Source organism: Patagioenas fasciata, chromosome 23, assembly GCF_037038585.1.
Source record: "Patagioenas fasciata isolate bPatFas1 chromosome 23, bPatFas1.hap1, whole genome shotgun sequence".
Taxonomy (NCBI): Eukaryota; Metazoa; Chordata; class Aves; order Columbiformes; family Columbidae; genus Patagioenas; species Patagioenas fasciata.
In genome coordinates, this window is record NC_092542.1 from 4,921,197 (window position 1) to 4,931,851 (window position 10,655).

A 10,655-nucleotide genomic window follows, 5' to 3' on the forward strand; every position below is an offset into this window, starting at 1 on the left:
TCAAATCAGGGAAGATCAAGGTGTTCCCGAGCACTAAAAAAGTCAGAAAATAGTTGCGTATCAGCTCATCCCGTTCGCGGGATGTTCAGATAAATCGCGGGATGCTCAGATAAACCACACGCGCTTGCAGATCAAAGCACCCAGAGCATTTACATTTCAGCAAGGCCCTGAACAAACAGAGGAGCGGGTTGATCCCTTCTTTGTTTGCTCCATAAAAAGGCTGGAAAGTTTCATGTTTCCAACAGGGCAACAACTTCCACGGGTGGTTTTTAAGCCCTGGGGTTTGTTGCTCGATTGTAGAGAGGGTTTAGCTTCATATGCTCGCTCTGCTGAGATTTTCCATGGAAGGGAGGGCTTAAAATGAGGGGATTTGGTTAAAACCACCTGTGGATCACTGATTTGCATGATCCCAGCGCTCTGTCTCTGCTTAGACCCCAGACAGTGTTTTTCATGCAGGTTTAGCTAAACTCTACAGCAAAGATTTGGGCCATTTTCCCCATCATGGCCAGCGAACCCATCCCAAAGGTGCAGTTAGAGGGAAGGAAATCCCTGGGACAGGTATCTTTGCAGCCTTGAAGGCCAGCCGGGAGGTGATGTCCCTTCCAGCGAGCGGCTTTGCTGCTCTTGAGAAATTCAATAAATGGTTTTTTGCCTTGAATACAGACCCCTCAGCCATTTTCTCACAACCCCCCTCCCCAAAAATTCGCTTCCCTCTAATAGTGGTTAATTACCGAGGGAGGAGCCCTGCACGCATGCCATCCCTTGTATTTCTGTGTTTGCTCTCGGTTTTGCAGGGCCGATAGCACCTTTTGTTTCTTATCTCCTCCAGTTTTCTGCCTCCCTCGTGCCTCTGTATCACATCTCAGGTATGGTGATTAAATAAAACCGTATTCCAAAAGCATTCCCAGTCAGGTTTCCATGGCATTTCCAGCCTTCTCTGCTGATAATTTAATTTCGCGGACCCCTTGCCCACGTACTCCAGGGAAACTACAGACCCACAAAATGCGACCGCGGTGTTTGCCGTCCTCCCTTTTTCTCCCCTTGCTGCTCAGCGTGGATGGATTTGGAGACAACGTGGATTTAGGGGGAAAATTGCAAGGGAAAGACCCAAGAGAAGCCACCTCTGAGCTTGCAGGGCTTAGGCTGGCAAAACCAAGAACCCACTTGAGATGTCACCCCAGCCAAAGTGTCACCTCTGCGGCTGCAACAAGGATGCGACAACCTCTGTGATGCCAACCCTGCATCTCCTGGGCATAAACGGCTTTTTGTTTCTAGTGAAGGATGGAACCTTCACCTTCACCATGGGGCCTCGGCCAGACCCGTTCGCAACGAACGGCCCCCCCGGCGCAGATAGAGGAGGGGGTGGATCTCGCCACTGATATAAAGCCACCTCACTACACCGGCAGTTTTGGAGCTACCGAGTCCAGGCGGGGTAAGGACAGGGGGGACTTTATTGCGCTGTTGTTTCATCAAACAGCTGGGGGTGGGTGGGGGAGGATGCAGCTTCTCCATCGCAGGACAAGCGCCGGGTACCTGTACACATCCCTGCCGTGCGCCGCATCCCAAAACCGGAGTCAAAAGGCATCAGCTGCATGCATGGTGATACCTTCACAGCGCTGCATATCCCCAGTGACACCAATGTCACCCTGTGGGTGTGGGGACAGAGTCTGCTGTGCCCCCGGGTGCTGCTCATCACCCACCGCTGATGTTTCCTCCTCCAGGACCAGCCCGAGGATGAAGAATCTCCTCTTTGCTGTGCTCTTGGCTTGTGGTAAGTGCCCCAGTTTCACCAGGCCAGGCTGAGATCTTTTCTGTGTGCCAAAGACCCATACAAACCTGGAGCCTTTGTGCATGATTCAGCTTTTTGTTTAAATTTTGCAGTTTCTAATGCTCTGTGTAGCACTGCTCTAGTCCAGGAAGTCTTCATGATCCATAGTTATTCATTATTTCAGGCTAGACATGGCCCTGAGGGTGGTGAGAGCCTGGCCCAGGTTGGGCAGAGAGGTGGTGGATGAACCATCCCTGGAGACATCCCAGGCCAGGCTGGACGGGGCTCTGAGCACCCTGAGCTGGTGAAGATGTCCCTGTCATGGCAGGGGTGGAACTAGATGAGCTGGGAAGGTCCCTCCAACACAAACCCTTCTGTGACTCTATGATTCTGTGGTTCTATGATTCTATTTTAAGAGGCCCTGGAGCCTGTTGTCACCTGTTTTCCTGCCCGTGTTGAGCCCAGGGCTGATCCTGGCAATGTGGCATTGCCAGTTGTGGGATGCACAAGCGGCACAGCCTGTTCAGAGAGCAATGATATCTCCTGCCAGAGCAAATCAGGCAGCTGCAGGAACCAGACATAATCCTGAGGAGGTTTTTCGGGGCTTCTCATGGTTCACATGCCTGAAAATGCGTATTTCCAGCAACGCAAGGCTTATTTAATTCCTCTGCTTGCTGCGAGGTTGGTTGCTCGATGATCTTAAAGGTCTTTTCCAACCAAAAATGACTCTATCATTCTATGGCGATGCTGCCCGCCTCCTCACGCCGCTCGGGCACCATTTCTGTCCCTCTGTCCCTCCGCAGGGCTGGCACCGGCTTGCGGCAGCGTTTTGGAGCTGGAGCGGATGATCCAGGCAACGACGGGGAGAAGCGCCCTGCTCACCTACAGCTGGTATGGGTGTTTCTGCGGCATCGGGGGCAGAGGGACCCCGGTGGACCCCACCGACCTGTAAGTACCTGGAAGAGCATCACCACGCACTGCCCCAGCACGCGGGGGTCCCTAGAAAGCTCCCCGTGGCATATCTGTGCTCTGAGAGGGGGTTTTGCACCATTCCCCAGCCACATCTTGCTGCTGCCTTGTCCTCCTCTCCTCCTGCTCACCTTAAATTTGAAGCTGGACCTTCTTTTACCTTCCAAGCATGGTGAGGGGAGGCTGGGAGGCAGCAGTTTGAGATATTCCCCCCCTCAGGTGCTGCCATGCCCACGACTGCTGCTATAGGAAGCTACGAGAGGGCACGTTCAGCCCCCTAATAACCCCCTACCACTTCAACGTCACCGATGGGGACATTGTCTGCGGTGAGTACCACTGAGCAAGGATCCCATAGACCCCACGGGGATGAAACCAGCCTGATGCCCGTTGGGTGCATAAGGGGGAACACAGCGTATGATAAATAAATGGGTATTGCACTTCAATTGAAAAAGACCCTCAAGATCATCAAGTCCCACTGTTCCCCCACCCCTGTCCCTGCCCCATGTCCTGAAAACCTCATGTCCGTCTGTCCAACCCTCCAGGGATGGTGACTCCAGCACTGCCCTGGGCAGCCTGTTCCAATGCCCCACAGCCCTTTGGGGAAGAAATTGTTCCCAGATCCAACCTCAACCTCCCCTGGCGCAACTTGAGGCCATTTCCTCTCATCCTATCACTTATTATCACTCCAGGATTGAGCACCAGGGCGTGTTTCTTGATGTCCTTCCCCCAGGCAGCTCCTAGGATAAGGAGTGCTCCAAGGGGACCCCAACACCAACGCCAGCTGGGAAAGCCATGGCAAAGCTCTGTGTTTTCCCCCCTGCAGGTACTGAGCAGAGCTGGTGCAAGAGAGAGACCTGCCTGTGCGACAGGGTGGTGGCTTTGTGCTTCGCCAGCGCTTTGCCGTCCTACAATAATTCCTACCGCTTCTATTTCAAACTGAAATGCCGAGGAAGCTCGCTCCAGTGCTGAGGAGAAGAAATCTGCACCCCTTTGCAGGTTTTGACTGGGTTTTCCCCATTGCTATGGCAAGAAAAGCCTGATGTGGGGACTGAGCAGAGCAGGAGCCAACAAGGCTCCCAGCAAGGTGATGCTCAGGGTGAGGAAGGGCACGCACACATTAGGGATGGAGATTCCCCAGTTCCCCAACAGACACGTCAGCTCCCTTATTTTTATCTGTTCCTCCTCTCTTTCCTCTCCTGATTTCATTTCCCAGCAAAGATAATTAAATAAAAGTTATTTGAAATGATTCTCCATGGTGCTTTTCTGTACAAGCCACCGAGACTGAGGCACTGCAATGGCAGCACTGCCGAGTTTGGGGAACACTTTTGTATCTCACACCAGTTGCCTGACACCCCAATATTTTCAAAATCCTGCCAGAAGCCCAAAAAAGCTGAAGATCTGACAGCAGCTTTAATTCACAGCTAATTAATTACTTCTTCCCTGGCCAGCTTTACCCCACCATGGAGCAATAGTGCTGCTGCCAGATTGCTCGCTATGGGGGAGCATCAAGAAATGGGGACAAGTAAATTCCACCATGTAAAACTCCCTGGGGTTTGTTAACAAAATTATTGCCCAGGAACGAGCCCTGATCACAGTCGAGTTTTTTGGCTTCTCCCAACACTCCTTTCCCCTTTTTGAACTGACTCGCAGAGCTAAAACACAGCGGTGCATTCAGGCGCAGGTGAGAAACACCCAAAAAAGCGTTTGTCATGTGAAAAACGGAGGTGGAAAAACGTGGGAAATGATTTGAGACTCTCCTCTGACACTTTAAATTGGTGGGTAAAATTAAGGCTAAAGAATCGTTACCTGTCTGCAGAGGAGGGACGTTTTCAAGACCTCGTGCATCCCAAGGTGGATGCTAATTTGGGAGGGCAGTTAAGCTGGTGATTAAATGGTTTCTCATCTAAGGGCTGAGCTCTGCATAGGGGCTGCAATGAGGAAGCAGAAAAATCATACAGAGAGGAGTTGCGTTCATCGCAAAACATCCATTTTAGTTCAATCTCCTCTCACGGTAGGTGAGGGTTTAATCATCCAATATCTGCGTAACCCCATGTTTCTGGGAACTGCACATTTAGGGATGCTTTTATTGTTATCCGTACATTTTTTCCCCAAAAAAATGATAATTTGCTGTGAATCACCTCTGCAGCGTGTTGGAAGGACACTTCCCAAGTTGTGCAACCCCTCAAAAACCCCAAACCCAACTCGATCGCAGCTGCCAGGGTGCAAAAGCTGAATCAGGGTGATTATTTCCCCCCGATATAGCATCGTGGTGCTGGGGGGGGCAGAGAAAAAGGCCCTGGGGCATCTCCAGCCTGGGGCAGAGCGAACTGGGTTCCTCCTCAGGCAGGAAATGATGCTGCTTTGTCAGCTCATCCCTCCCAGTACCAACCCCCGTGTGTGGGGTACAGAGCTGGGAATTCGGGGGGGATTTCTTGCATTCTTGTAAAGGGGAAGGACAGCACCTTCTCCTTTGCAGAAAAGCTCAGTAAGCAAGATGTGGGTGAGACCAGCATCTGAGCAAACCCGATATAAAGGCAGCCCTGCCCCTGCAGGGCCCTGCGAGCGAGCGGTGGCTTTCCCGAGGTACGTGGGGCTGGAGGAACAATTTTCCTCTCTTTCCTCCTTTAACCAAAGATTAAAAAAGCCAGAGCACAAGCAGGGAGCAAGGTCCATGCCAGAAAAGCCACAGCAAGGGAGAACTTATTGAAGATGCTAAAATGATGGTGATGGGCTCATCCTCGTCCCCCTGATCTCTGTCCCCAGATAGGAGGGGAAGTAAAAAGGAAAGTGGTTGATAAAATGGGGAAATTACACAAGTTTGGTTTCCTCTCCCAGGGCCATCGAGAAAATGAACTCTCTCCTCGCCTTCGCTGTGCTGTTTGCTTGGGGTAAGTGTCCTTGTTCACAGCAGTCCGCGGAAATTAGGACCAAACTGGTGATTTCTTAATATTTCCTCACGACCATCTCTCCAAAACATGCAACAACTCTCCCGCACTGAGCCGGGGATGTGATTCCTCTCTGTTGCATCTACTCGTTTTTAAGGCATCACCGGCCTGGTACCAATCTGGGGGACGCAGGGATGCTGCTGGGGGGTGGGTGTCAGCATCAACCCCACTGATGTCCCCACCAGGCTTGTCCTCATCTCATGGGAGCCTCTGGGACCTGCACAAGATGATCACGAAGGTGACGGGGAAAAACGCTTTGCTGCATTACTCCACCTACGGCTGCTACTGCGGCGCTGGGGGCAAAGGGACGCCCAAGGATGCCACAGACAGGTAAATGCCCATTAAAAAAATCTCCCTGCTCAAACACATCCTTACACGGCTTCAAATTTGGGGGTGAAAGAACCCCAAGCCCCAAAGCCTCAAGCTCCCGCGCAGATGCTGCCAACTGCACGATACCTGCTACAACAACCTCCAGGGCTTCGGCTGCAATGCCAAGATGCAGGGATACAGCTATGGCTGGCACGGCGGCAGCCCCTCCTGCGGTGAGTAAAACCCCGGAAAAGGGGTGCCACCCCTTCTGAAAGCTGGGGGTGACCCTTGGCTCCCCTCTTCTTGCAGGGGGTGGCTCCTGGTGTGCCCAGCTCTCCTGCGAGTGCGATCGCAGCCTGGCTCTCTGCCTGAAGAGGAGCAGCGGGAGCTACAGAAAACGTTATCGCTTCTACCTCAAATTCCAATGTCGGTGATGGGAGCCGGGATGTGGGGCCGGAGCACACGCACGGGTTCTGCATCTGCATCGCCCCACGTCCCTGCCTGCAGGGACCACGTTAGCGCTGTGAATTTAATCAACATGAAAATAAACAATGTGTTTAAACCAGCCCGGTCCTCTGTGAGCTGCTGCTGGGCAGAGAGAGAAATCCCTGTAAAAACATCATCCTCCCCAAACTTTGTAAAGAACTGCGTCACTCCGGGCTGCAGCCCACGGGGTTTTGACCAGCGAGGGAAGGGGCGTAGCACAAAGTGGTTTTTTGGGACAGGAGAGTCATTTCAGAGCTTCCAGTTCAGAGCCCGCGGGCTGGACACGGAGGAGCGGAGCCGGAGCGATTCCCCGGTGAGCGACTGCCACCCTCACCCCGCTGCTGCCGTGGGGCGGCTGCATTTCTGCGCCGAAACAAAAATACAGCAGGGGGATACTGGGGGGAGGCAGCAGGCGTGCTGCTTTCTGCTGTTTGCCACAAAATGTCATCGCTTTCGGGGAAAAACTGGGCTGGGAAGTTGCAACCCCGGGGATATAGTGGAACTGCTGCTGCAAAGTGATGCTCTGGGTGCCCAAAGTGGTGGGATGGGAGGTGGGAGATGATGTTCGGGGGGTGGGAGACGCTTGGGGGGTGGGACAGCTTCAGAATGCGTTTGCTTTTGGCCAAGAGGCAGCAAGACAGATGGAAGGGAGCACGGCTGCCTCCCTCCCTCCAAATTTTGGGGGGATTTGACCTGAATTTCAAAGGGACAATGTTTGTAAGACAGTGCCTGTCAACGGGACACGCTGTCTGACTGATCCCACCCTCTGTTTCTCCTCCCAGAGGGGCACGAGGAAGATGAAGGTCTTGTTGATGCTGGCGGTGCTGTTTGCCTGCAGTAAGTGCAGCCCCACACTGATGTGGGGACCATCCCCAAACCCCCCTGCACTTCATGGGGAGACTCCCAGCAAAGCCCTCCTCTCCCACGGGCCTCGTTTCTGCATATAACTTGAAAAAAATACAAAGAAAAAAATAATTACGTTTTGTGGTCACTCCAGGTGTGTTCACAGCTCGTGGGAAGCACCCACGCGCATTTGCACCAGGACTCGAGGGGAGCACCGTCGGAAATCTGAGCGCCCACGGCTGCTACTCGGGATGGGGCAGTGGTGGCACATCAAGGGCTTCAATGGACCGGTATGGGCAACGCTGCTTGGGATGGCTAATGCTGGCCCCAGGATGGCTAACACTGGCCCTGGGGTAACCCTGGACCTTGTGAGCAACCCCAGCAGTATCCTCCAAAGCTTTGCAAAACACAGAGTCGGCGATGGGCAGCGACAAGAACAGAACAGGTTTTAGTGAAGAGGGAATGGTGTTCACCCCGAATTCCAGCGCTGTAGTTGGTAGGGTCGTGCCAGTGACAACCAGCTGAAGTCAGCGGGGTGGCAGCACAGAGAGGGTGGGGACAAGGACAAGGGCTCTGGGCAGCGGCTGCGTGGGGAAGCAGAGAAGTTTGTTGTGGGAACGGGCTGGAAAAGAGCAGCTCCAAGGTGGTTTAGAGCAGGAGGAGGATGCAAATGCCGCTGGCTCTCACAGAGCCGGTTTCAAGAAAGCTGGAAGCAGCCGTCACTGTGTTTTGGGTAAGGCCAGGCTCTTCTTCTTCCCGCAGGTGCTGCCGGCTCCGTGCCTGCTGCTACGCCAGGCTGGCGGCACGGCGATGCCGCCCGGGACCCATCCAGCCTGCCGCAATATCCCGGGCAGGAGTCCCCACCTGCAGTGAGTCCCCGCAGCCGTGGTTCCAAAACCTCCTTCTAAACCATCTCCTTCCTTTGCAGTGCCCTTTTTTTTGGGGCAGCACCCCAGGAATCTTCCCCAAAAGATCTGAGACACGTTTTCTCTGCAGGGTCGGGGACGTGGTGCCAGCGAGGTGCCTGCAGATGCGAGCGGGCCGCCTGGCTCTGCCGCATGCGGAGTCGGGCGCTGGCCCGGCGTCCCAGCAAGTGCCGGGGACGAGCCGGGAGATGTTGAAGCAAAAAGGATCTTTGCAAAACCACCTCCAGGCTGATAAGCAAAGGGCCGGGGCCGGGAGCATTTCCCAACCCTGGCGGGTCTCCTCCTCGGGGCTTTTTTGGCTTTGACATGAGGACAAGAAGCCTCTGGTGAAGTTGCGTCATTATACACTGGATCCGAGGAGGGGGAGCAGCGCAGATGCAATATTTCAGCGCAGAAAAACAAGGGAGGGGTGGACACCTGTGCCTTGTCCCTGCGAAGGGTGAGATGGAAACCAGCACCAGCCTCTTCGCTGATTCGTTTCACCTTGGCTCGAGCTCCCAGTGCAGTCTCTCAGCTCCCTCTGCTTTTTGCTTCTCGCCAGATTCTCTTCTCTTGCTCCCAAATAAAACCAGAGAGTGCAAAACATCGTGTGATGTGACTCAGACCAGCGACCACCCCTTGTGGCCGGGGAGAAGCTAAGCTCTTAGCTAGGTCTCCCATTGAAATACCCAGAAAAAAATGACACCTGAGAGGTGTTGCATCTCCCACCGATGGGCATTTGCACCCCTGAGCTGCCCCCTGCTCACCCCCGAGCTTTCAGGCTCCAAAAATCTGCTGTTTTTCCGAGACAGAGGAATGAAAGCGGGTGCAAAGGGCTGCGGGTGGGTGCGATGCTGAGGGAGGGCCAGGCATAGGGAAGATTTGCTGCGATGGGGTGGCCAGGAGCGCACTCTTGCCTCACATCCAGCACAGAGCAAAACAGATTTCTCACCAGAAAAGAATGTTTTGGCTTAATTCCGCAAAAACCCCGAGCATGTCTCTGAGGAAAAGACAGTTTAGGCTGTGGCTGCTTCACCCCCAACCACTGCAGCATCCCCACGGCGCAGGTTTTCTGCCCTGCAGATGAATTCAGCAGGGCTGACCCCCAGGAGCTCTCAGGGCTGCAAACCTCATATTTCAGCAATTAAATATAGAAACAGAAACAGCAACAAAGCACTATTTGCCTGAGAGCTGATGCAGCTGTACTTCCCACCTTGCCTTGCCCCAAAAGTCAACAGCATCAGGAAATACCCCTTAAATCAGAAATGCTTCCCTCCAGCTATAACCCAGGCATTGAGCTCCACCATCCTCCTCCTCCTATGTTGTTTAGTCCTGGGGGAGATGAGGAAGGAGCGAGCAGCCCCTCGCCCAACAGCTGCTGTTTGCAAGGCATAAATCAAGGATTAAATCCTCGCTGAGATGGGAGAGATCACACATGTGAATTGCGACGCCAGGATGAGCTGAAACACACTCTCCCTGTTCAAATTCTGTGTGAATTTTATCTATTTATTTTTTCTGCTTGGACATGTGGCTGTATGAATACATTTATCCAGAGTTATTAGTGCTGATGTGTTGGCTCAGACACTGCACCCCCTCGGTGCATCGCAATAAATTGGGCTGCAAAAGTTGTGTTTTGCATATAGCGAAAGAGAAACAAAATCCACATCCTCCCAGGAGGCATTTGGCTTGAGAAGGATCTCTTATTTCTCATTTGGAGAAGGGCTACAGCAAAACTGCCGCCGGTAGAGGAGTTGGGGTGGAGGGTTTTTCACCTGGAAGCTCAGCCAGTTCAATGTACAAAAATATACCTTATTTCTCAGTGATAGAAACTGGCTGCAGACTCAGAAAATCATGAATTACAACAAGCGTCAGCTCACCTAATTAACTCACTGTTGTCCCAAGGGTTTATTTATGTTAGCCTAGAGAGCTGATGAGGCAAATGGCACATGCCAGAAGGGGGAAGGTATTTTGCTTGAGGTCCTGACCTGGGTTTGTTTTTCTCACCATCTGATTTCCACACAAGTTGCACCCTTGTTCCCTGCCTCAGCTTCCCTCTCAGCACTGGGGGGATTTCCTCCCCTGTTTTGGTGCCTGCCCATGGTGGGGTTCCCCAAAAGCACTGGTAATCTCTGCCAGGAAAAGCTGCTAAAATGGTTTGCCATCACCTTCCTAATCAGAGAGTCTCTCCTATAGAGGCCAAATATTGAGGGTTTGAGGTGATTGGCCCCTCTCGGATGGGGACCCGGCAATGCTGCAACAACTTCAGTGCTGTTTCAGGGCAAGTGGATCAAAACAAAGCCATTCCCTGTGATCAAAGCAAATAATTATACATACATAGATAAAGGAAATTAAACCATCCCTCCAGGGCCACACATGGTTCTTGGCTAGGTAGCTCAACATACCTGAGGTAAGAGGGCCACCCCAGACACC

The 10,655-nt window shown here is 52.9% G+C and overlaps 3 protein-coding genes across 3 annotated transcripts; all 3 read left to right on the forward strand.

Annotated features, from left to right (window-relative positions):
• The first annotated feature begins 1,596 nt into the window (after nt 1-1,596).
• On the forward strand, nt 1,597-3,801 carry LOC136111312 (phospholipase A2, membrane associated-like). Its single transcript, XM_065855372.2, has 4 exons — nt 1,597-1,771; nt 2,572-2,716; nt 2,957-3,063; nt 3,561-3,801. The coding sequence occupies exons 1-4, from the start codon at nt 1,597-1,599 to the stop codon at nt 3,704-3,706; spliced, it is 573 nt and encodes a 190-aa protein (XP_065711444.2). The 3' UTR covers nt 3,707-3,801.
• Nucleotides 3,802-5,265: 1,464 nt separating this feature from the next.
• LOC136111306 (basic phospholipase A2 homolog blK-PLA2-like) lies at nt 5,266-6,521 on the forward strand. Its single transcript, XM_065855359.2, has 5 exons — nt 5,266-5,320; nt 5,573-5,625; nt 5,868-6,012; nt 6,118-6,224; nt 6,301-6,521. Exons 2-5 carry the CDS (start codon nt 5,586-5,588, stop codon nt 6,423-6,425), a joined length of 417 nt encoding a protein of 138 aa, XP_065711431.1. The 5' UTR covers nt 5,266-5,320; nt 5,573-5,585; the 3' UTR covers nt 6,426-6,521.
• LOC139825525 (uncharacterized) lies at nt 6,425-8,811 on the forward strand. The gene is made up of 5 exons (XM_071798614.1): nt 6,425-6,790; nt 7,260-7,314; nt 7,475-7,610; nt 8,083-8,189; nt 8,317-8,811. The coding sequence occupies exons 1-5, from the start codon at nt 6,425-6,427 to the stop codon at nt 8,439-8,441; spliced, it is 789 nt and encodes a 262-aa protein (XP_071654715.1). The 3' UTR covers nt 8,442-8,811.
• The last annotated feature ends 1,844 nt before the right edge of the window (nt 8,812-10,655 follow it).

Coding starts and splice junctions, on each gene's coding strand:
- LOC136111312 (XM_065855372.2), top strand. CDS start 1,597: ATGGTGATACCTTCACAGCGCTGCATATCCCCAGTGACACCAATGTCA. Junction 2,717..2,956: donor CCGGTGGACCCCACCGACCT/GTAAGTACCTGG, acceptor TCCCCCCCTCAG/GTGCTGCCATGCCCACGACT. Junction 3,064..3,560: donor CGATGGGGACATTGTCTGCG/GTGAGTACCACT, acceptor TCCCCCCTGCAG/GTACTGAGCAGAGCTGGTGC.
- LOC136111306 (XM_065855359.2), top strand. CDS start 5,586: ATGAACTCTCTCCTCGCCTTCGCTGTGCTGTTTGCTTGGG. Junction 5,626..5,867: donor CGCTGTGCTGTTTGCTTGGG/GTAAGTGTCCTT, acceptor TGTCCCCACCAG/GCTTGTCCTCATCTCATGGG. Junction 6,013..6,117: donor CCCAAGGATGCCACAGACAG/GTAAATGCCCAT, acceptor GCTCCCGCGCAG/ATGCTGCCAACTGCACGATA.
- LOC139825525 (XM_071798614.1), top strand. CDS start 6,425: ATGGGAGCCGGGATGTGGGGCCGGAGCACACGCACGGGTTCTGCATCT. Junction 6,791..7,259: donor GGAGCCGGAGCGATTCCCCG/GTGAGCGACTGC, acceptor TTCTCCTCCCAG/AGGGGCACGAGGAAGATGAA. Junction 7,315..7,474: donor GGCGGTGCTGTTTGCCTGCA/GTAAGTGCAGCC, acceptor TGGTCACTCCAG/GTGTGTTCACAGCTCGTGGG.